General features: G+C 36.4%; 2 protein-coding genes and 1 long non-coding RNA gene across 3 annotated transcripts; 2 read left to right on the top strand and 1 right to left on the bottom strand.

Moving 5' to 3' along the window:
- Positions 1-5,282: 5,282 nt before the first annotated feature.
- LOC107620802 (uncharacterized) lies at positions 5,283-6,419 on the top strand. Its single transcript, XM_016322920.1, has one exon. The coding sequence runs from the start codon at positions 5,283-5,285 to the stop codon at positions 6,417-6,419; it is 1,137 nt and encodes a 378-aa protein (XP_016178406.1).
- A 2,135-nt stretch (positions 6,420-8,554) lies between these two features.
- Positions 8,555-10,335, top strand: LOC107620801 (uncharacterized). The gene is made up of 2 exons (XM_016322919.1): positions 8,555-8,873; positions 10,154-10,335. The coding sequence occupies exons 1-2, from the start codon at positions 8,555-8,557 to the stop codon at positions 10,333-10,335; spliced, it is 501 nt and encodes a 166-aa protein (XP_016178405.1).
- A 9,322-nt stretch (positions 10,336-19,657) lies between these two features.
- Positions 19,658-20,065, bottom strand: LOC148581184 (uncharacterized). Its single transcript, XR_015884541.1, has 3 exons — positions 19,966-20,065; positions 19,775-19,885; positions 19,658-19,699 (listed from the first exon to the last, which is right to left on the bottom strand). It is a non-coding gene; the product is annotated as an uncharacterized LOC148581184 (long non-coding RNA).
- Between the last annotated feature and the right edge of the window lie 5,111 nt (positions 20,066-25,176).

The following is a 25,176-nucleotide window of genomic DNA, read 5'->3' as shown; positions in this document are numbered from 1 at the left end:
TTAAATATAATTTTATTCAAGAGGATGTTGTTGGTTAATAAATTATTACATACATAAGGTGGAATATTTTGATTAGTTTTTAATAAAAAAAAATTGGACAAAACAGTTTTTAACAACAATAATTATAACAACAACAACAATAAATTAGTTTTTTATCTTTTAGAATATTATATAAATTAGAATTTTTTTTAAATAAAAAATTAATTTCTAATTTGTGTTGGAAACAACTAATTATTTACTTTTAGGCGTATTATTTGTTATTTTACAGGTAGTGTTATTTTTTGCAAATAGCTTTATTTTGCAGGTGTATACTATAAAATTAAAAAAAAATTACAAATACTGATTTCAAAATAAAAAAACAAAAAAAAATTAACTTATTTTTCACAAGCTATGCATGTAAAATAGGATAAAAGAGATTTTTACTGACATTGATATTTTTTATGTTTAAATTAATTATTTATTTTACTTTTCATAAATTTTAAAATATAAATGTTAATAAAAAATATTTTTATTTAGATTTAAATAAAATATGAAAAAATAAATTAATAAGAATTTAAATTGTATGCTTTAATTCAAATTTAGTAAAAGTTGTATTTTACCACATTTATGAATATAAAACAAAATGATTAACGATCTTATACAATTTATTAAAATTTATCATTTAATTTATTATCAGCTAAGAAATTATTATCAAGACTTTTGATTTAAAAAAAAATACACTTAAGATATAACCTTCTATATGACACATATAGGACAGAACAACTCAAACTTAAGAATTTTTTAGAGTTTGAATTTGAATTATCAGATAGTCATATCAACATATTTGTTATATTATATTTATTTTAAAAATTAAATAATAGTAATAATTTGACTAATGTTATTTCTTAACATTTTTTAATCACATATGGTATAAATCTAATTGATCTTTTTAAGTTGTTTTATTATGATTATTTGTTATTTCAAATTTTAAAATTTTTAAAGTTTAAGTTCATGTACTACTATACTATAGATGGTTATATATTAAGTCTATTTTTTTTAAATCAAAATTCATAATTTAAATTTATAGGTTTTTAAAAACATAATTTTTTTATTTTGAATTTAAATTTTTATTAGTTTTTAAATTTTTTTATATTTTATTTGAATACAAACTAAAATATTTTTTATTGATATTTATGATTAAAATTAAATATTTGTTACCATAATTTTGCCTAATAGCCTGCGAAAATAAGAGTGATTCTTTTTGTCTCATTATTTCATATTTTGTGCATATAAATACTTATTTCTTTTTTAATTTTACAACTTATGTTGTTAAATTAACAAATAATATGCATAAATATAAATATTTTTTTAATGCAAATTGAAAATAAATATTTTTTATTTAAATAAAAAATAACAAATTAGTATCTTATAAATAAAGTAACAAATTAATTCTCATTTTCTTTAAAAAATTATTGAGGTATTAAATTATTTAAAATTTTAAAAATAAAAACAATTTTTTATTTATTAGAAATGATTTGTTATTTTTATGATATAGAAAAATTTATAATTATTTTAATGAAGTATTATTTTTGATTTAGCTATTTTAACACACAAAAATTTGTAAAAATTGACTATTTTAACCATATTAAAAGTTCATGAACATATAAAATTTAACAATCTTAAAAGTTCTTAACTATGATTATCTTAACATTTAAAGAAAAAAACCATGATATTTAAATTATTTCACATACAAAACTATTTCTGTGTTAATCTTGTTTTTTTTTTTCTTTTACAAAAGTATTATATTATATAATTCGTTGCATAAGTTACTAATACCCCGTGTAATTTTTTTTATAATTTAATCAAAGTCCATCGTTTCAAAGAAGGAATAAGAACATCACAATCATGTCGAGCCACATAACACTAGATGACCAATTTTATCTTTTTCTCTCTCATAATAAGGTTAGTCTTGTACATTACAACAAAATTACACGACAAATAAATTACAAGCAATCGGATCCCACTTGAAATTTTGATCTTCTAAAATAGTAGCTGATATACGTAAAGTTTTTCCTATATATATTATATATGGGTGAATGCTATAATATTTATATTATAGTAGTATCTTAAGAATATTGTTAAAATTAAAATAATATTTTTTATTATATAATAATTTTTTAATTTAAAAATACAAAATATTACTAAAATATAAACAAAGTGTAACATTAGTTTTAATAAAATTTATATATCTTATGGTCACTATAATTATAGGCATGATATATAAACTCTATCTTATATATGACGAAAATGGAGAGACATTTAGTATGTAATTTTTTTATAAAATATATTTATTAAATTTATTATAATAAATAAAAAAATAAATTAATAAATTAGTGTCTATAATATATTAATATATAAAATTTAATTTTAATATATTAATATAAAAATATTTTTCACGCATTTAATTATATATTGATATATTATTACTACTTTCTACGATTATCATTTAAATAGTCAAATAATTTATAATGTGAATACAAAAAAAAATGGGTTATGTTACGTGTACACTAAAATCAGCCACCATTATAAAATATATATTGAAATACAAATATACTATGAAAATAAATTAAATCACACATATATTTATATATAAATACATTGGTAGCTAGTGATGAAGAAAGATTGTGAGAGATCATGAGAGCGAGAGAGTGTGGGGAGTGGGGAAACACCAGGCAGGGTCGGCCTGTGCATACTCAACATCTAGTTCAGGATCCAAGAGTTTGGAATCGAGAAAAGTTTCTTCAATTGGAACAGGACTCTTTCACCATCTTCGTGGACAGACTACTGGGAGACATATCGAAGCGGGAGTTGTTTGGATTGTTCTCTTGGACAGGGAGGATCAACGACATTTACTTATCTAGGAAGACAAGGGGTAGCTTGGTGTACTTGTTTGCGTTTATCCGGTATACTACGAAAGGTGGAGCATTGAAGGCAATCTCGGATATGAACCGAATGCGCTTACGGGAAAATGAGATTTTTGTTAGTGAGGCTAGATTCCGGAGGGGTGACTCCAAGGGGAGTAAAGGCCAGGACAGTGCTGGTACGAGGTTGGGTGCTGACAAGAGGGTGGTTGTTTGTGGGAACTCTGTTGATAAGGAGGGAAATTCTGGGGTAGCCAGGGTGGTCGAGTGTGAGTCAAATGTCAATTTGGACAAGGTTCAGTTGGACGTAATTAAGAGTGATCCTCAGCAACGGTGTTGGCCGAAGGGTACAGAGGACACGGGGGTACGGGTCATTAAGGCTTCACTGGTAGAAAGCAATATGGACTGGTTGCGGCGGAGCATTGTTGGTAGTACTTGGAAAGCTATTGATTACAGCCGGTTGAACGCCATAGCTCGACGGGAGTGGCCCCATGTGGTGTAGGTTTGTGAGTTGGGGGCTCACAAAGCCTTGCTAATTTTCGATAGTAACTGCCGGGCGGATGAGGCTCTAACGTTTACTATGAATGGCCTCCTGAAATTTTTCTATCGTGTTTGTCGTTGGAGTGAGACTGACCGGTGTGATAGGAGAAGAGTCTGGATCGAATGCAGTGGGATATCGTTCATGTATGGTCTGAAGATACGTTCCGATTAATTGGTGAACAGTAGGGAGAGGTGGTGAGTTATGATCCAGCAACAATATCGGGAGTGTCTTTCAGCGTGGGACGTGTGTTGATTGATACGGCCAGGTATGAGGTAATTCATGAACGAATTGGTATCTCTGTTGGAACGGATATGTTTGATACATTTGTCACAGAGGTGGGGAGTGGAGCCTATGCTTCCCTGGATCATGAGACGAATGTTGGTAGGGGAGGTAACCGGGGCCTCGTTATTGGAGGAGGTTGTGCTACTGGAGGTCGTGGATGTACTGTTGAGGATGCTCGGGGTCATGAGCAAAGGGTGAGCTGGGATGCAGCGGCGGAGTTGATGGCGGGGACAGCAAGGGAGGACGAGCCGGTGAAGGGTCGAGTTGTAATTTTCTCGGAGATTTTGAATGAGTGGAGTAACAAACTTTTAAATTTTGAACCGAAGAGAGGTACAACCAAGGCAGTTATTTCCAGTGTGACGAAGGCTAAATGTGCGGAGTCTTCACCGAACGATGAGGGCGCTGACTCAGAGAGGACTTTGTCCTGGGATCTGGCAACGGGGAGGGAGGTGGCTGAAGGGGACGTCACTAGTGGTAGGAGATGGGTGGGTCCAAGTGAAGTTCACGTGACTCCTTCTAGTGGGGTAGCCCAAAACGGTTCAACGAATTCTAAGGATGTTCAATTGGGCTTGTAGTTTGGTAGCCCACTTGATGGGTGTGTGAGGAGGCGGGAGTTGGGCCAGGCTGATTGTCAAGTGGCACAGGCAGTGGGTCAGGTCCAGTCTGAGGTCTCTGTGAGTGAGGGCACGTGGTCAATAAGTGGTGCCTACCAACAATATGCCGATGACTCTGCAGGAGCCATGGAAGGGCATGCAGCGTGCAAGGAGGTGAGACGAGAGGAAAGGGTTGGTCCAGGGGACGCGTTAGGGTGCTCGCGGTTGGCACCTACGGTGGTGCACGAGGAAGGCGCGATTTGCCTATGGTGGGAGGGGGAAGCCGCTTCGGGTGTTGGCAGGCAGCCTGGCTGCTGCTAAGCAACCGAAGCCCCTGGTGGTGGTTGAGGAGATTGGCACAGATGGAAGGGCGGGGCGGATTATTGTGGCTGGGGATTTGGGTGAAAAGGGGAAGGTTGGACATGGCGTGGGGGTTCAGTTTGGGCTTGATGGGTACGGCGAGGATGATAAAATTATGGTAACCGATTGGAAGTGTGATAATGACCGAGTAGTAGGGGAACGTGGTATTGCTGAGGAATTGGGTGTAGCTATAGTAGCACAATGCGCTGGGGGGTTATAGTGCCAAGAGAGCTTGGCAAAAGGTAATGCAGCGGCTGACCCAGTTACCGGTGCAGCGGCCAGTCTGTCGGTGACGTTGGTGACAGAGGGATCGGGGGAGGGAGTATTGCTGGCAGGTTTCGAGCCTGACCCACATGTTGAAGAAAGCGACGGTGATTCGGAAACGTCTGGCACCAAAAGAGCAGAAGAAATACAAGAAAACAGAAATGCTTGGACCCTGGCGGTGGAATCTGGAGCGCTGCCTTATGATGAGGAAGAGGATATAATGGCGATATTCCAGGCACAGAATGAGAAGATCGCTTTGAGGAAGAAGCTGGCTAAACAGAAAGAAAAGGCTAGAAGAAGTCGTCCAAAAAATAGAAAATAGGTGTGTACTACTGTTTTAAAATGACTTTTGCATCCTGGAATGTTCGGGGGTTGGCGGGGACTGAAAAATTGAGTATGGTCAAAAATTTTAGAAAGAAGTTCAATGTGCATGTGCTAGGCTTAATAGAGACAAAGAAAGAGGTGATGACTAAATTTGAGGTTGTGCAGTTGTGGGGTAATGATGGAGTGGGTTGGGAGTTTGTGGAGGCAGAAGGTGCTTCTGGCGGCCTGTTATTGATGTGGGATAGCACGGTTTTTAACTTAAGTAGTTGCTATAAAGGAGCTAGGTGGCTATGTGTGGATGGAGTGTTGTTAAAGAATAATTTTCGGTGTGCGTTCTGTTTGGTGTATGGTGAACATGATAGGGAGGAAAAGCTTGTAGTGTGGGAAGAGCTAAGCTTCTTGTCCGGCTTATGCCAGGTACTGTTCTGTTTTATGGGGGATTTTAACGAGATTGTCCAAGTGGAAGAACGACTGGGGGCCACGTCTCTGCCATGGTCTGTAGCAGAGTTTAAATCTTGGGTTCATGATATGGAGCTGATGGATCTAGTTTTATCTGATAGGCGGTTCACATGGTTCCGGGGCCAATCATGTAGTCGTATTGACAGGGTCTTGGTTAGTTTGGAATGGTTGGAAGAATTTCCTAAAACAAGGTTACAAGGAAGTCCAAGAGGGCTGTCAGACCATTGTCCAATGATTATGAACGTAACTAGGTTGGGAGGGGAGCCGAGACCGTTTCGGAGCCTGGATTCATGGTTTACTCACGATGGGTTTTTGAGGATGGTAAAGGAGGAATGGAGGAGTCTCAGGGAGATTCAGTTCATGGATAAATTGAAGGCTATGACGGCCCCACTGGGGAGATGGCATAGAGAGCAGTTTGGTGATCTGGACATAAGGATTAACAAGTTTGAGGAGGAGATCAGGAAGGTAGATGATATGGTGAGTCATGGAGTATATGATGGAACAATGGAGGCGAGAAGGAAGGCGCTTGTGAGCTCTTGTAAGAAATGGTATATCAGAAAGGAAATCCACTGGAAGCAGATGTCACGGTCTAGGAATGCTAAGGAGATGGATAAAAACACTAGATACTTTCATAATCTCGCATCGGCTCGTAGGAGAACAATCGAATTGAAGCCTTACGGATCCATGGGAGAGTAGTAAGGAATCAAGCACGGATCAAGGTAGCTATAAGAGATTTCTATAAAGAGTTGTATCACCAGGAACCTTCACCTAATATTGGGATCCGGGATGGGCTGATTAGGCGAATAATTGGGGAGGAGGCAGCAGAGCTGGAGTTGATGTCAAGTGTAGAAGAAATAAAGGCTGCAGTGTGGGATTATGGGTCTTCAAAAGCTCCTGGTAGTGATGGGTATAACATGAATTTCATAAAAAAGTGTTAGGCAGAGATTGGGAGGGAATTCACGGAAGCAGTGTTGGGGTTCTTCCAATCAGCTATGCTACCTAGGGACTCGAACGTCACTTGGGTGGCGCTGGCACCGAAGTTCGTCGGAGCTACAGAGATAAAAGATCTTCGGCCGATTAGTATGGTGGGGTACGTTTATAAGGTCATATCTAAGGTGATGGTTCAAAGGATGCGACATGTGATGCCAGGTTTAGTAGGCGAGACTCAAAGTGCTTTTGTGCAGGGCAGGAAAATCCACGACGAGGCTTTGATAGCGTGTGAAACTGTGCATTGGCTAAAGTCCAGAAGACGAAGCTCTGCAATTATTAAACTGGATTTTCAGAAGGCGTATGATCGGGTCAAATGGAGTTTTGTCGATATCGTTCTGCAGAAGATGGGTTTTGGATATCGTTGGCGGAGGTGGATCAAGGGGTGTGTATGTTCTGCGTCCATGTCAGTTCTTATCAATGGAGCTCCCACTAAGCCTTTCAAAATGGAAAGGGGGTTACGACAAGGAGACCCTTTATCGCCCTTTCTGTTTGTGTTAGTTGTTGATGTTCTTCATCGAATGATCGGAGAGGCGGTGAGGAATGGCCGTATACTTCCGCTCTTGGTTGGACGGGATAACATTGAGTTGTCACACTTACAGTTTGCAGACGATACTATTCTTTTTTGCCCTCCAGAGGAAGCGACCATAAAGAATTACAAGCGTCTACTGCGGTGCTTTGAGCTGATGTCGGGGTTGAGTATTAATTTTGAGAAGTCAAGTTTCATTCCGGTTAACTGTGAACAGCTATGGACGCGGAAGATATGTTGCTTGCTGGATTGTAAGGAGGCAGCCCTCCCTGTTCGGTACTTGGGCATCTCATTGGGAGCGAATCCGAGGCTTGTGAAAACGTGGCAACCAGTGATTAATAAGGTGGAAGACAAACTGAGCCTGTGAAAAGCAAAGACACTCAATAAGGCGGGTAAGCTGGTGCTCATAAAATCTGTCCTTAATAGCTTGCCTATATACTATCTGAGCTTGTACAAGATGCCAAAGGCAGTAGCAGAGAAATTGATTTCCTTACAACGTCGATTCTTGTGGAGTAAAGAGGATGGGAGGATGGGGATGCCACTAGTGAGGTGGGAGGGAGTAATGGCGCTTAAAAAGGTGGGTGGTTTGGGAGTAGGAGATGCAGTGCTTCGGAATACTGCTCTTCTGTTTAAGTGGTGGTGGCGGTTTTCGAAAGAGGAGTGCCCCCTTTGGAAGAAAGTGGTTTGTTCTTGTAATAGCATGAATCCTTCTGAGATGCTGCATGGGCAACCTGTTCCCAAAAGAGGGGGTCCTTGGAAGGATATCTATCAGCTTCAAATAAGAGAGCCACAAGTTAGAGAGACGATGATCAGAGGCCTATCAATGGAGGTTGGGAACGGCAGAACAACCTGGTTCTGGGAGCACGTCTGGCTCCCTGATGGGGTCTTGAAAGATTTTTTTCCAAGACTTTTCTCGGTCTCGAATCTTAAAGGTTCTGTTATAGGGGACTGCAGGTTTTGGGATGGGTTGGAGTGAATATGGAGCTTCCAGTAGAGGAGACAGGTGTTTTAGTGGGAGCTGAAACTTTTGAATCACCTCCACGAGATACTACACTCGGTTAAGCTAACAACGGAGAGAGAGGATAAGGTGGTTTGGAAATTTGACAGAACTGGTATTTTCTCAACTAACTCCTTTGTGAAGGGGTTGTAGGAAGCAGTCCTCCCAGAGAAAATAACTAGCTATAGCTTCACTAGTGTTATTTGGAGGGGCTTCGTCCCGCAAAGGGTTGAACTGTTCTCTTGGTTTGTCTTGATTGGGAGGGTGAATACTAAAGAAAGGCTTCCTAGGCTAGGGGTTATTGGCCAGCTCAATAATATGTGTCCTTTATGTTGCAAGACTGTTGAGTCAGCTATCCATCTGTTTCTTGGCTGTGAGCTCACTTGGCAGGTGTGGTGTGCATGGCTATTCGCCCTTGGAAGGTCCTGGGCCGTACCAGAAACACTGAAGCAACATTTTGAGAGCTGGGCGCATGCTTCACATAGAAAGGTTGAGAGAAAGAGGTGGTTGATTGGATTCTTTGCTGTAATCTGGGCAATTTGGCTGGAAAGAAATGATCGTGTCTTCAATAATCATGGCTCAGAAGTGGTGGAAATCATCAATAGGTCCTTTTCGCTATCCGACGAGTGGCTTGGTGGTACTCCTTTTGGTTGTTGATGGCAACATTGAAAATGACGAGGGGTTGATGGCTTTTATTTAAGTTGTCTTATGTTTCTTATCTCTGTTTGCTCCACCTTGTTGTGTTGAGCACTTTTTAATTCAAAAAAAAAAAACATTGGTAGCTAATTTTAATAGCTAATTTTAGTGTACAAATAGCATTTCTCAAAAAAAAAAAATAATTCACTTTTTTATTGCGACGGGTCATCTTCATTCTTCAACCATCATCTCAATGTCGATACTAGTAGGTTACTTCACCCTTTTCATTTTTCAGTGTGTGTAAAATATAATAATATATAAAATTAAGAATAAAACATATTTTTTATTTTTAATATTTTTAAAATTTTTTAAAATTATTTTTAATATTTAATTTGATTCAATCTTATTTTTAACATTTCAATAAATTTTAATTTTATCCTGCAAATTTTTTAAACAATCAATAATTAATCAATTATTTTCTTCCAATTCTATCCTTAACCAAAATCTAAATTTTAACTCCAATTCACTCAAAAATTTTAATTTAACCCCAAACCCTTTTAATCTCATCCTCCATCATCTCATCCTTCTCTTCTCTCACCATCATTACCTCCCCTCTACCATCATATTGGTGGCGCCACAACAACTGCAAGGATTCCGGCGCTGCAAAGATGTCACCCGACCGCTTACTCAACTAGACACCAACCTCATCGTGCTACTCCCACTCCATCCTACCTCAGCTTCCAGTTCTAGACCAACCGACCAAGGGGCCACTAAGTTCAATAGCCAATGGCCTCTATTTCCATCTTATGGTCTCTAGTGATATCTCCAACTCCAATTGGTTCCAATAATCTCAGTTACTCTCTAATCCATTCTTTTCATTCTAATATACACTAACCCTAATTCATCGATTTCGCACAACCACAATATCATGGGAGTTAAGGGTTTTGTAGAAGAAGATATAGCTTCAAACGTTGCAGGCTGTTCAACCCACCCACTCGACCTCATCAAGGTCCACATGCAGCTCCAAGGCGAGTCAAATCCAACCTCTGTACCTTCCCTTCGACCCGTACTCACCTTCCAAACTGGATCCTGATCCATCCACGTCTCACCACCTCCGCAAATCACCCGACCTCTTCGTGTCGGGCTTGTTATCGTCGGTGTCAATCTCGTCCAGCAAGAAGGCCTCACTGCTTTCTTTTCTGGTATCTTCGCCATCGTCCTCAGCCAGACACTCTACTCTAGTACTCGTATGGGACTTTACTTTATGACCTTCTCAAACAGAAGTGGTCTGTCCCTTCCCCTGTTTCCGGAAGCGCCACCACCATGCCTCTCTCAGGCAAGATCGAGGCAGGGCTAATTGCCGGCTGCGTTGGAGTCGCCACATGGCGAGGATGCAGGCCGATAGTTGTTGTGGTAACCCAGCTGTTGTTGTGGCGCCGCCAATGATGGTAGAAGGGAGGTGATGATGGTGAGAAAAGAGAAGGCTGAGATGATGGAGGGTGAAATTGAAGAGGTTTGGGGTTAAATTAGAATTCTCGAGTGAATTGGGGTTAAAATTAGTATTTTGGTTAAGGGTAAAATTGGGAGAGAATATAACTAATTATTGGCTGTTTAAAATATTGCCAGCAGGGATAAAATTGGAATTTACTAAAATGTTAAGGATAAAATTTAATCAAATTAAACGTTAGGAATAATTTAAAAAATTTTAAAAAATGTTAGACACAAAAAATATATTTTATCTTATAATTAATTAAAATAATAAGTATATTATTCTTTTAACGAGTAAAATTAAGTATAAATTTTTGGAATAACAAAAATTTATTATGATCTTATGCATATATGCATATGTGATAAAGGAGATTATTTTAGAAAGAAAAGAGTAGATATATAACGAAATTGTTAAATTAAAACTATGTATATGAATTAAAAAAAAAATAAAAATATTTTTATTTTTGACAGTTAAATTAATTATATAAAAAATTTTAATTAATACATTTTGTTCGTAATTGAATGCTTAATTTAGTCTTAATAATGTTGATTAGTCTGTTTTATATTTGAGGTTAATACTTAACGGTGGCGTAGGAAGCACTCATCAAGTGGTTTGAAAAGCCTCCAAATTGCATCCATCCATGTTGCATCAGTACTATGTACGAAATCTACAATAGTTTCCGTTCACTTATTGTTTGTTTTTGTTGGTCAACAATTTAATTTACTTGTATATTGTCTCTAAAGAAAGATGTTATATCATACTAATATAACAGAATTTTCTTTAGGAAAAATAAAATAAAAATTGGACATTCCTGCAGATGACGTTCAGCTTCGGAAATGGTGTTTTGTCCATCAACAGGACGGCAAGAATTTTTGTTTTTTATTAAATTTATCATTATTGACTGTTTTGATATATTAGAAATTCTTTTATATTGGATTTGGTCGGTTGAATGTCACTAATTTTTTTTTTTTTTATCGTTCATCATGTACATATATCGCTTTGAATTTTTTAAGCCTAATAATCAATTACTTGTATGAAAATATTTTATAACGATTACAATAAAACATATCTAATACTAAACAACTAAACCATCTAATAAGTCATCATATTTACATGAAATATTTATGTGCTTAGTCATTACCTTATTATTATTGTTTGACAATAATGTCAATTTATTCTTTCTTAACCATAAAATTTAGAATTGTATTGGCACCGCTTGTCAAGTGGAAATTAATCTTTTTTCAAATGAATTAAAAATATTATAGAACCATGCAGACATAATTTAATTTGAAATGGATATTCGTATATAGGGAATAGAACTATAGAAGTGTTTGATGGTGGATGTGCCGCCTGCAGCTTCTCACACTCAGCCAACTGCTGACACTTTCTCGCACCCAGCGAGATGCTCCAAAGCTGTCATGTGTCTGACCGAACTGCATGCGAATGCTGCTGCAGCTTGTGCTTCCCTTGGGCCATACCATGCGTGAAGAAAATCAGATCGACTGATCGAGAGCTAATTGCTAAGGCAGAGAGAAAGATGTGGTTGTGTGTTTGAGAGAAAGATATACAATCAATAGCCACTCGGTCTTGACTAAGAGAAGAAAGATTTGCTTATGTGTTCCGACATGGATCCCTTGATGGTGGACTTTTTGGAGGAAGGCAATTTTAGAAACCAAAAAAAAAAAAAAATTAATTATTTATAAAGACATAGTTCCACGTAAACACTCGTAAAATAAATATATTTTGTGTCTTCTTAAAATATTGAGACACAAATTTTTTATTTAAGATACTAAATTTTGTACAAATTTATACTATTATAATTCTATTTTTATCAATTTTATTTAAAACTCTAGACGTTTTTGTTTTTCTCTCTCACAGAGTAGTCTTTTCTGGCCTGTATTGTTGTTAGTTTTGAGCTTTAATGGCGTTACCTTCTATCCTCTCTCAAGCGACACCGTTTATCTCCAAAAAAAATGTCTCCTCTGCCTCACCCTCTCTTTTGTGTTGTTTTCGCACATCTGGACTGTACGCATCTGTTTCGTCTTTCTCCTGTCACCGCGTCATCGTTGTCTCCTCCTTCTTTTAACTTGCCGTCATTACTAAGCGCAAAGGCAAATCTATACTATACGCATCTACTTCGTCTTCCTTCTGTCATCGCGTCACTGTCATCTCCTCTTGCCCAACAAATTGTTGTCGCTGCAAGTCTCTTCCTTGTTTTCCATTATCATCTTCATAGCCTTCTTCTATCCCAAGATGATGGTGTTATGTGTATTTTGTCATCATTTTAATTTTTTATTTTTTATTAAAAATTGAAACTATATATCTATTCATTTGGGATGAGATTGAAAAAGTTTTGTTGATTTTATACCTATTGAATTTAATTTAGATTTAGATTTTGTTAATTATTGAGTAAAACCCTCCCCGGCTCCTAACTATTTTGCTAACTCTCATTTCATCCCTCATTGATTGGAAAAATGACATTTCGGTCCCTAATGATTAACTCCGTCAGATATTCTACCCTCTCCGTTAATATTTTTGTTTAGAGCTAACGAATTTTGCCGACGTGTTACGTTAGCTGATGACGTGTCCAAAAATCATTTTAAAGGACAAAATATCCCTGCCGTGTTAGCAATATGATGAAAAAATAGGACAATTAAACTCCTGAAAAAATTTTTAAACTTAGATATTTAAATTCCTAACTAATTTAAACATAGACACATAAACCTATAATGAACTATGAAGGAGGACAAGTATCCCTAAATTTTAACAAGTCATTGTACCTGCTACTGCACCTGCTACTACACTGGTTGTTGGCCTTGGTTGGTAGTAGTTTTAGTTCCTTGCTTCTTCTTCTTCTTCTGTTGTAAAGATTTTGTTTGATGACATATGCAAGAAATGGTTGGTGTCAAATTATGTTACTTTCACCATTTTCATTGACAGACAATGTAAATATGAAAAATTAATTTGGCATGAAAGAATTTTTAGGTAATGATTAATCAAGGCATTAGGCCAGATTTGATCACGTACAATGCACTGGTTAATGAGCTTTGCAAGATCTGCGATTTGAAGGAAGCTAGGAAATTTGTGAATGAGATGAGTGAGAGAGGTTTAAAATCTGACAAGATCACGTTCATAACAATAATAGATGCATATTGCAAATATGGGGATATAAAATTTGTATTGGAGATCAAGAAGAAAATGATTGAAAGGGATTCAACTTGATGAAGTAGCTTTTACTGCGCTCATATCAAGACTTTGCAGAGAAAAGGGAAGAGAAGAAGGAGCAAGATACTAAGGCTGCCACCAACCAAGGCTAGCAACTAGTGCAGCAAATATAACAATTTGTTAAAATTTAGGGATTCTTATCCTACTTCATAGTTCATTATGGGTTTATGTGTCTATGTTTAAATTAGTTAGGAGTTTAAGTATTTTCTAAAATATTTTTTCAGGGGTTTAATTGTCCTATTTTACTACAGCACATTACTGAATCGGTATGGGGTGTTTGGTCCCTTGGAATGATTCCTTAATGTAAGATTCGAAAAAATAATAAATAATAGATAATTAATAAATTAATAAATTAATTATGAACAAAAAGGGGTTAGAAATTTAAAATTTATAGTCTAAAAAATTATCAGTGAAGATTTAACTTAGAGGATTAATTTGAGCGCGAAAATATAATTAATTGCGAAAAAATGTGCATCGGCATTAAAATTAACCATACCGGCTTAAATCTGTCCAGTACAGCGTGTGAAAAAATTAAAATTGTAAAAATGACAAGAAAAATATTTAGAACAAAAACCGAAACACTTATCTTAAAGGTTTGACCTTAAGTAGGGCCAATGGGCTAAATTACAAACGGGCCCACATTAGGCCCAAACCCATGATTAAATACCCCATTTTTCACTCAAAATACAATACTTCTCCCATTCAGAGAGAGAGAGAGAGAGAGAGAGAGAGAGAGAGAGAGAGAGAGAGAGAGAGAGAGACCCTCTAATTCACTATTCATTCATCACTTTAAATCCACATATCTCATAAACCGTAGCTCCGATCAACAATCCGTTTGGAACTACGCATTTGTCTCGACTTTCTCTTTGTTTCTACTTAACTACTGTGGTAAGAAATTTTGAAATCTTTAGTCAATTTTCTATTTCTTTCTTAATTTTGCATTTTTGGAGGGTTTAATGTTGAAATTTTGTGATTTTGATGCAATAGGAAAGCTTTAGCATGGATTATAGTTGGATTTCATCCAAATTTCGAGTGGGATAAGGTAAGGTGACTTTTTTCTTCTTCAAGCTTCTATTTTATATGAACCCTAGGTGGAGAATTTGGTGGATTTGGATTTATTAGAGTTGCTTGAATGCCTAGCTTGGATTGGCAGAGGAAGAAGAGTCAAGGGTTTGATTTGGTGTGAGTTGGATGCTTGGGTTGATTGTGAAGTTCTTGGTGGAGTTGGAAAATTGAGGCTTGGATCCATCCGGAGAGAAAATCCATGAGTTGGAAAACCACCGTTAATAAGGTACGGGTTTTGGTTTCGGGTAGACTTTATGTAAGGTTATGTGAAAATCTAGGTTAAATGTCCTAGTATAGTGTTGAATGGTGGATGTGGTTAATGATATATGTTTAATGTGAACGATTGTGTTGAATGATGTAATGTGCTTATGATTTTGAGAATCGGAGTTTTGATAAGCTCTGTGTGTGTGTGTGTGTTTGATTTTGATGAATGTTGCGTTTGATTGCCTATTATGGTGATTGATATGAAAATTGGGCCGGAGGTCGTGATTGGGTGAGTTACGCCTGTGTTAGATAGATTTTTGGATCAGAGGCCATAATTGGATAAGCCTTGATAAGCTTGGCAAAATTGACTATGTTGTGATATGTTTATTGAGATTGAATTATTGCAAATGAAGTGTAAAATTGAATTGTTTTACTTTAAAATATGAAATTAAATTGTGAGGAGTGATTGATGGTTGATTTTGGAGTCTATGAGGATGAGAATTATTGGTTTGAGCTTTGAACCTAAATGATTTGACTTTTGGAAATAGAGGTTGTGAATGGAGTGTGAATTAGTTTTTTGTTATGGTGTGTTAGTTGAGTTTGGTGAAATTGTGTAAGTTGTTTAACGAAAAAATTAAATGATGACTTGGGTGAGAATCTATTGATCGGATGAGATGTAGAGCGAACTAAATAAGATATGATTTGAGTTGAGTGTTACATAAGCATTTGGTATTGGTTTAAAATGAAGAGTTGAGAAATGGTAAAAATTGAGTTATGCAAAAAATTTAGGTAAAAAAGTAAAATTTAACTAACTTCAACGGGGGCATAATTTAGCGCTCGGAGTTCAGATTTAAATGAAACTTATCTTGAATTGAACTTGGTGATGAGAGCTTTAAAACCGTCTAAGAACGGAAGATAAATAAATTTTGTAGCAAAAATTATGAACATTTGAAAATTGGAGTTTGAAACTAAAAATTACAGATTTTGCAGAATTTGGAGTAGATAGAGGTTTCACTCATATGCATGCATGAATCCAGAGTCCTGCGTACACATGACTTGAAAATCCCCAATTTTCTGAACTAAGTTCCGCGCGTACACACGAGTTGCGTGTACGCACAACTACCCACTTTTGGCCAAAATGCTGTTTTTGAACTATTTAACCTTTCCAACATGTTTATAATCCCTGTTTATCCTAGCATGAAGTTGAATAACTAATTAATAAGCTTTGAATATAATGGAGAGGGATATAATAAAACAAACAGATTAATTCCCGAATAAACATTTAGTTAACCGGATGAAATATTACGGGGATGGAGGTTTGTCCCTCCTGCGGTGAGGATGGTGGTTTTATCTCGCTTATGGAATAATGAGGTTGATTAGTTAATGAATAGATGGGGTTATGTTAGGTCGTATCTTCCGAAACTGGATAAAATTGTGAATTGGTTTTAAGTGTGAAATAGATTATTTGCCTGACAAGGACGGTGGTATCATCCCACTTGCTCAGTGTGTAAATTACTACGTGGGGATGGTGATTTTGTCCCACCCACGGTGAGGATGGTGCATAAATTACTGTGAGCATGGTGCATAAATTACTATATGGGTTGAAAAATACAATAATTTATGAAACTAACTTAAGTAAATGATCATGACTGATTGTAGTCTAAATGACCAATTTTGCAAGGAAAGTGGCCTTATCCTGCTTGCATGTTTGAGATTGATAATGATTATTAATTAACAAGTTCGGGGATTTGTCCCGCTTGCGTGGCAAGATTGTGAGTTTTGTCCCGCTTGCATATTGATTTGACACTTGCACCGGGTAAGGACGGTGGTTCCATCCCGCTTGTTCGTGGTTGCAGTGTGATGTTGTGGGAATGCTGATCTTGTCCCGCCCACAATGAGAACAATGATTTGATCCCACTCACGAATAGGCAAGTTGAGGATGAAGGATTTCCTCTCTTGTTGCGGTGGACAAGTAGGGTTGAGGATTCCCTCTCTTGTTACATCGGGTAAATGAATAGAATGTTGAGGATTTTCTTCGATTCAATTTCTGATTGTGAAGTGTGGTGGGCACTATATCTCAAGAGTGTGACAGGCACTATATTCAAGAGCGGTTAGACAAGGTGAGGATGAATGATTCCCTCTCTTGTTATGGTATGGATGTGGGGAAGGTGGAAAGACACTCTCCTTCATATTGTTCCCCCACATCTTTCTCTGGTTGCAAGGTAAAAAGGCATACTCCTTTGAATGTAGACAGGCACACTCCTTTGTAATTCCTCCAAGAGAAGGTGAAAAGACACTCTCCTTTGTTTATGTTCCTCCAGGGTATGCACAACTAACAGATAATGTCTGGGTTAGCTACCGAATATGTTGTATTGGATTCTGGTAATTTAACCAACAAGTGAGCTCATGCTCAGTAGGATATTCATACGTCATGTACATCTATTTGAAAATTATTTGAGTGTACATATTGTATTTGGTTTGCATATTTGAATATTCTGTTAATTACTAATTGTATTACTTGCTATATTTGTTTCCTATTTGTGTTTGTCTTGTATTGCTAATTAATTATGTTTGCTGCTACTGAACTGAATTGGATACTAAATTATTGAATTAAACAATTATGATATTGAGAGTAATGATGACTGATCAACTGTGATATTGGATATAAAGATGCTGAGATGTATTGGGAAGAACTAAGATTAGAGATCACTGATATAGCTGAGAATTTATTATATTAACCCTGTTGGGATTAGAGAGAACCCTAGTCTTGAACTTCTGTGAGTTTGGAGATTAGAATTTCCTAGCGCGTTCATGTCTCTTTATATAGTCTGTAGTTGGAACTATTATCCTAATGGAAACCTTTGGGTTGTTACCTGTCGTAGATTTTTTGTTTTTCAGACACAGAACGTGATGCACTTCATTGAGTGTGCAGGATTCCTTTTGGCAAAGCAAGTAAGACTTTATTTTTGGAGTTTACCTCGTTCTATGTAATACTTTCCTAAGCTTTTGAATACTGTATTGTATATTTCCTTTTAGAGGTTTTATTTTGGAGAAATAGCTAGGATGTACTTTGTACACTTTTGGTTTTGTAATATTCTAGCTGGCCTTTTTTTCGCAGGTCGAGACTAGTTCTTATATATCTTTTGTTTCTATATATCAATGCTTCCTATCTTTAATGCTTCGTGCGTGATAACGAACGTCATTTTGTTATTTTTTCTTTACAGGCTCATAGTTATATCATTATCACTACAAAAATAATCACTTTTAGCGGCCATTTATTTTACTTTTAGCGGCAATAAAAATAGCCACTAATACATTTATCGGCAATTAGACATTAGCCGTCTTATGCTTTACCGCTAAAAGGTTTTAGCGGCAATTATAACATTTGCTAGTAAAGACCTTTTTAATGGCCGCAAAAAGTATATAATTTTTAGCGGCTATTTTTTTGGCAATTTATATGGCCACAAAAAAGTATTCTAAGATTGCAATGTTATTCAGTTTTTAGTGGCCATTACTATTGCCGCCAAAACCCATTTTACCGGCAATTTATATGGCCATTAAAAATAATTCTAAAATTGTAATGTTATTCATTTTTAGTTGCCATTACTATTGCCACTAAAATATTAAAACTTTAATTATGTTCACTCTTTTAGAAATGACAACCTATCATTTTTTAAAAATTTCAAATTATTTTTACCAAAAATTATTATTATTGTACGTAATATAAATATACTAAAATTAATTAATATAAAATGAAATATTTCATTAAATTCAAAATATTTATACACAAATTTTTCTTAAAAAGTAATAAAACATAATACAAATTTAAACAACACAAATACTACAAAAAAAAAAGAATTTAAAAGTAAATCTACATTATATATTTAGAAAACAAAGTGGACTTTGTCCCAACATGTTTAGACCAAAATGCCAAAATGTGTACTCCATTTGCCTGACCAAGTCTTTTATTGGTGTGGTGCCAAAGACAAGATCCTGGTTCAACAGAATAGCTGCCTCTGCTACAATAATAACCATATATCATTAACACAAGTATGTAAAATCATCAAGGGATCACTAGTCAGAACATCAAGACATGCTAAACCAAGTATCTGATAACAAAACAAAATTAGTGAGATTTTAGAACATTAAGACATGCTGAAACACTAGTCAGTGATATCAGTTAAACCTATCAACAGTTCAGTGCAGTTAGAAATCACACCAGAACTATCTCCCAAGAAAAATGACCAGCATTTTGAGCAGCTATTCCTCTCTCAAAGCTTTGAATGGCATACGAGTCCTAACAGATATACATAGAAAAAAAGAATAGCAAGATGAATACTTGATTCAACTAAGGTTTTCAATGAGTAATGTTATTTGGCAAGGTAAAAAAGTGCTTACATGAGCTCAAGGACAAGTGCAGATGCTTCGCCTCCGCCATTGCAGATGCCAGCAACGCCATATCTCCCATTCTTCTGTCTCAATACCTAAAACAGCCGAACCCAAGTTGGTTCATATACATGTGAAAGGAATAAGATGCTTAGAGTAACCAAGATTGCAATTTACCCCTATTAATGTAACTAGGATTCGAGCCCCGCTGCAACCCAGTGGATGGCCTAATGATACAGCTCCACCATGTACATTAAGTTTGTCCTGCATTTAATAAGAAATGCATGAATTATATACAATATTTAGTCATGTAATGGGGCAGAATGAAGGAATCAAATTGGAGAAGCAGCCATGTTAGCCAAAAGAAAATGTCAGATTAATGTGCAAAGAACTAGTTTAGTCACATGAAAACTCATAGGACTAAGACGAAGAAGCTTCTGATTTGCAAGAGACACAACCTGTATAGAAGAAATTAGAAGAACAAAAGATAAAGAAAATAAGAATGAATGAGTAAAGGGTGCTGTATTCCTTACAGAAAAAGCTTCATTTATTTCATAATAATCAATTTGAGAAGCCTCTAGACCAGCATTTGATATAGCTTTTGGTATTGCAAGGGCAGGAGCAGTTGTAAATAATTCAGGTTCCTGTAAGAATCATTTTGATTCAGCTCTACATGATCATATTTGTCAAGATCAAAACAGTTTAGAATAATCAGTTACAAGACCTGAGCCGCATCCGCGAATCCTCTTATCTTTGCTATTACATGCAATCTGAGCTCACGTGCTTTCTCTTCACTCACTAGCACTATCGCAGCAGCTCCATCACTAGTCAAATCCATAAACCAGTTCATTATCAATAAAAGGGCATGCACTTCACAACCTTGTGATTGTTATATCACAGTTTTCTAGAATGGTATGATTAAAACTAATCGAATTTCTTGTAATGATGCATGGAACCATTCCCATGAATTCACATAAGAATAAAGAATGCACTCTAGATTTTAGAGACGGACCTTATGCTAGAAGCATGGCCAGCAGTCACAGTACCACCATTCGGCTTGAAGTTTGCTCTAAGCTTCTTTAACTTTGCAGCATCAAACTAGCCACAAGAACAATATTATAGATATCAATCAAAATGCACAAGTCTCCACCATAATCCAATGCCAAGCAAGTCAGAAAGACCATAAATCAAGTAAACTGCGAACTGTAAAAAGTCAGAAGAACTTCTGAACTAAATAACAGAAGTAATCACACCAACATTAACCATGGTATGATACCATATTAACAGAGCTTAATTTTAGGGTGTTCAGAAAAACTTTAACCTTGGCGGTATCAAAAGGCTAGATGCTGAGATAACACTGAAAACACAAATAACAAAAACGTTGAATCAATAATTGCACCATTAACATCCTTTAAACACAAGAATAATAACCCCTTATAAGTTACTAGTACTATATTAATTCAAATAAGTAATAAATGGTAGGGGGTTCCACATAGTACATAAGAAATGATAAAGAGTGCTCTAACACTAATGATCATAGCTCAAATGGCATAGACTCCCCATACTCAATTAAGAGGTAGCGGGTTCGATCTCCTATCTTTCCAAATTTTAAGCCAATGAATAATAACTCAAATGGCATAGACTCCCCATACTCAATTAAGAGGTTGCGGGTTCGAGTTTCCTATCTTTCCAAATTGCCAATGAGTAATAGCTCAAATGGCATAGACTCTCCATACTCAATTAAGAGGTTGCGGGTTCGAGTCTCCTATCTTTCCAAATTTTAGAACAAGCTTAACAGCTTGGTGGTTGTGAGTATCATTTTTCTCCTTCATGAGGAGGGTTCGAATCCGATCTTTCACATTTTGGCCAATGAGTAATAGCTCAAATGGCATAGTCTCCCCATACTCAATTAAGAGGTTGCGGGTTCGAGTCTCCTATCTTTGATTAAAAAAAAGTAGTAATATAATATATCCATGAAAAAAAGATATAATAATAATATAATCAGCAGTAACTGAAAGTACACTTGTGGATAATTAAAGAATTTTCTACTGGGCCTTTAGGTTAGAGTATTTAATTTATTATTTTAATATGATGTATTGTAATTGTTTGACAAGTATCCTAATGCATTATGAGAAAATTATAATAGTAACTGAAAACTTAATTTTAGGGTATTGCACTAGTGCCTTTGTTGCTTATTTGTCTTCTTCTTCCAATTAACTCTCTAGACAAGTTTTCATCATCTTGTCATATATAGGTGGCTACTTAATGCTCAGTAATTCGAATCAACTAAACTTGAGAAAATTGAATGAGAATTCTAAATTTTTCTACTATTATAAAAACCACATGAAAGTTATATTAATGCTAAATTGTTCTGTCAAAAGACTATGGATGAAATGCCACTTTTGTTTTAGCCAGGGATACAACCTACAACAATCGACCTCATCCTCTCTTACAGAATCCACAACAATCAACTTCTCTCTATTTGATAAAAAAGATATAGTTGTTCTACGTGATTCGCATCACATTCTATATCAATATTTCATATTGCAAAAATCCAGTAACCGAAATGAAGACCAGAATTCAATAAAAGGGAATATAAATCTAGAATGTTTGTGGGAGCAGGACATAAAAAGTTAAGCATAGGAAATAGAGTTACCTGAACCATTTCAGGGGGCCCTCATCCTTTGCAAGCACCCACTTTGTAAGATATATAGACACAAAGAAGCTGAGAATACAAATAGAGATGACAAAGACAATGATGGGAGATGTACTGGCTCCCATGTAAAAGATAGTCCCAAATTCGAGGAGCAAAAGAATGAATAGAACACGGACATTTATTCCCAGGAGAATACGAAATATCTGCAGAAAGATGGGAGTGAGAAAATGGTTGAAATTAGATGATGAAGGAAGCAGTGGTAGTGGAGTTAATTTACCAGTGGGTGTAAGGTTTGGTGCGCATGTTGAGGAAAGTTCTTGGCCTGTCATGGTAAGGCCCCAAAGAACCAGCCTCCTTGTCGTCATCGATCATCATGCCATGGCTGGAATTGACCCTGCGCGGTGCGTGATAAGGGTTGTACTCACCACCAGATTGGGGCAAGTCACCCCCTGAATTTTGAATTCCCTTTTTTAATCCCACACTCACTCTCCACAAACTCTTACTCAGCATGCAATGCAATGCACTTGCTTTTTGGATTCCTCCCTTGTTCGCTTCAATATTTCATAAAATAAAAAAAAGTAAATAATAAACGCTAAATGGATATATCGTGAACCATTTGATTGCCATTCTAATTACAAGAAATTAGATAGAATCTGCAGAAGTAGATCTGAAGGGATCGGCAACACGATCTATGCCTAAGGGAGTGAGTGAAACCATTAATCGTTACTGAAATAGAAATTGGAAAAGATCTAATACTTACGGGTGTCAAGAGTGGTGAATCCCAATTGACCTTTAGCTTCCTTCCTTCCTTCCTTCCTTCCATTATATTCAGAGTCCTCCAGAATGGGAACCACACCATCTCTCAACCAATTAAGAATGTGATGGAAGTGTTTACCATCTCTGTCAACAAAGACATATCCCTACAACCAGTCATTGCAATTTTCACCAAATCAATAAACAAAGCCAAACGTGCATAATTGAAGAAACCATATACAAGTATAAACAAAGAAACAAAGAAAGACAGAATTTGACATTGCCTTATCAGAATCTAGGAAGAGAGTATGGCGACCACTGAACATAGCAGCCAGCATTGAATCAGGCTCCCGCTGAGTCAATGTATCAGTGGTGGTGCAGAATTTCTTGCCCCCTGCAAAAAATTTTCACAAACAAGGACCAAAATACATAATTATGACAGATATTCATCTTTCCTCAACCAAGAATTGAATGGTCCAAACTCCAAAATAATAAATTCGCAATTACATAAAATCCCTAATTGTAGAGAATTGGGGAAAAAAAAGATTCGAATGAATGAGAGAGATAAGAAACATACCGATGTGAGGCGAACGACAGAAGGCGAATGGGATTCGGAGTCCTTCATTGTAAGCAGAGAAAGAAAGAGAAGGAAAAGTATCGCAGTCGCAGGACTCACACCAAAACTACGAGCTCAAGCTTCCATGGCACAACACTGACACTATTTTTTGGTTTTCCGATTTGGATCAAAGGAATCAGGAATTTACAACGCAGATCTGAGGTGGAGGAATAGAGATGCAGTTTGAATGAGTGTAGGACGATGGATGGCGGCTGTCAGCGGTGGCAAGGCCTATGGCGGTGATGGTCGATGATGGAGGGAAGTGAGTTCCATTAAGGCAGTGACGGAGGGAAGTGAGTCTTCTGAAGAACCAAACCCCAACACAGGAACAGTTTTTTTTTTCAATCAATTTAGTTTAGGTAAATAGGAATACGTTTACCGGCAATAATAACAATGGCCGTTATTAATTTGAAAAAATAAATATAAAAGTAAAAGAAGTAATAATTTAGTGGCAATAATAATAATTGCCATTATAACATGTATTAATAATGACAAATGTATAATGGCTACAAAAATATAAGTTAAATAAAAGAAATAGTAGCCATTGTATTATTGCCGCTAAAAGTTTGTCGCTAAAAATGAATTTTGTTGTAGTGTATTCTTAAAATATTATGTATGTATCTTTGTTTTAGGTATTGTAATGCCTTGTTACCCTTGATTTACGACTTAAGCATAAAGCTCTGTGTGGTAGGGTGTTACACTTGACACGTTCGGCAAAATCCGTTAGTTTTGGACGAAAACATTAATGGAGAGTGTAACACCCTACCATACAGAGTCTTATGCTTAAGTCATAATTCAGAGATGGTAAGGTATTACGACCTCTAAAACACAAATTTAGTACGTATAGTAGTATGAATGATTGATCATAACTAGGAGCCTTTGTAGAAAAAAGGGGTAAACAAAAATCGCAACTCGAAAGCGCAACACTCCGATCGATAACGTAACGAGCAAAGGATAAGCTAACGCGAGATTATATATATATACAAAAGAGTGTCAAAAACGGGAATATCAAAACTCAAAATCCGGATGCAAAGATAACCGGTCTGAGCATAACAATATATATATAGTAAAATAAGGAAACCCCAAAGGAAACCCAAAGGGACATAAAAACAAAGAACCTATTCTCCAAAATCCCCTCTAAGAGGAGTCATCACAGTTTGTATTATTCAATGGAGATAGAAGTATCTAAGAGAAATCAAAAAAATCAAAACAGAGTCCCGAGAACAAGGATCTTCGCTAATCAAGAAGTCTCCAGCATGCCTCAATGAGAAGCCTCGCGTCCTGCATCTGAAAACCACAAAATCCGCATGGGTGAGAACCAGAGGTCCCCAGCATGGTAACAGCTTCCACATATATAATACATAATAATAGAGGAAAGCCGAAGGCATTCCTAGAACTTCCTCCAGATAATATCAAAGCTTATAAACAAGCTAAACCGTAAGTGGCAACTGACTAAAGATCCTTCAATCTAACTAATACTTCCCTTTCCAATTCCTTCAGACCTCCCAACCACTAGCAGGAGTATAATATAGCAAACACAGTTATATCAGACAAGAGATATACAAATAGAAACAATTAAGGCATTTAGACAAATAGCAAGTAATATGCAGTCAAATAGGCAATCTCAATCAATTCACATAGTATGCATATGATGAATGCCTGTCCCTAATGGCTGATGATATCATCTGTCGGTTATAGATCCAACCCGACAAGTCCTGGTAGCTAACCATTGGACTGTCCCTCTGTCGTGTCCCCCCAACTCGAGTTATACTCAATATAAATTTGATCATAATCATGATCCATATCCATCACCCTCACTGGTGAATATTTATGGGGGTGAGCTCATCCGGGGCTTTCACAGTGCCCAGCCACCCTGACGACATCGGGTCACAGAGCTTCGAGTCTCAACC

This window comes from Arachis ipaensis, chromosome B10, assembly GCF_059453495.1.
Source record: "Arachis ipaensis isolate K30076 ecotype BB chromosome B10, ASM5945349v1, whole genome shotgun sequence".
In the NCBI taxonomy this organism is placed as follows: Eukaryota; Viridiplantae; Streptophyta; class Magnoliopsida; order Fabales; family Fabaceae; genus Arachis; species Arachis ipaensis.
The sequence above is the reverse complement of the archived record's forward strand: the minus strand, read 5'-3'. Positions and strand labels throughout refer to the sequence as shown.

Excerpts from the sequence above, each read along its gene's own strand:
- LOC107620802 (XM_016322920.1), top strand. The coding sequence starts at position 5,283 with ATGACTTTTGCATCCTGGAATGTTCGGGGGTTGGCGGGGACTGAAAAA.
- LOC107620801 (XM_016322919.1), top strand. The coding sequence starts at position 8,555 with ATGTGTCCTTTATGTTGCAAGACTGTTGAGTCAGCTATCCATCTGTTT. Across the intron at positions 8,874-10,153 it reads ATCCGACGAGTGGCTTGGTG|AAGTGGTCTGTCCCTTCCCC; the intron begins GTACTCCTTTTG and ends CTTCTCAAACAG.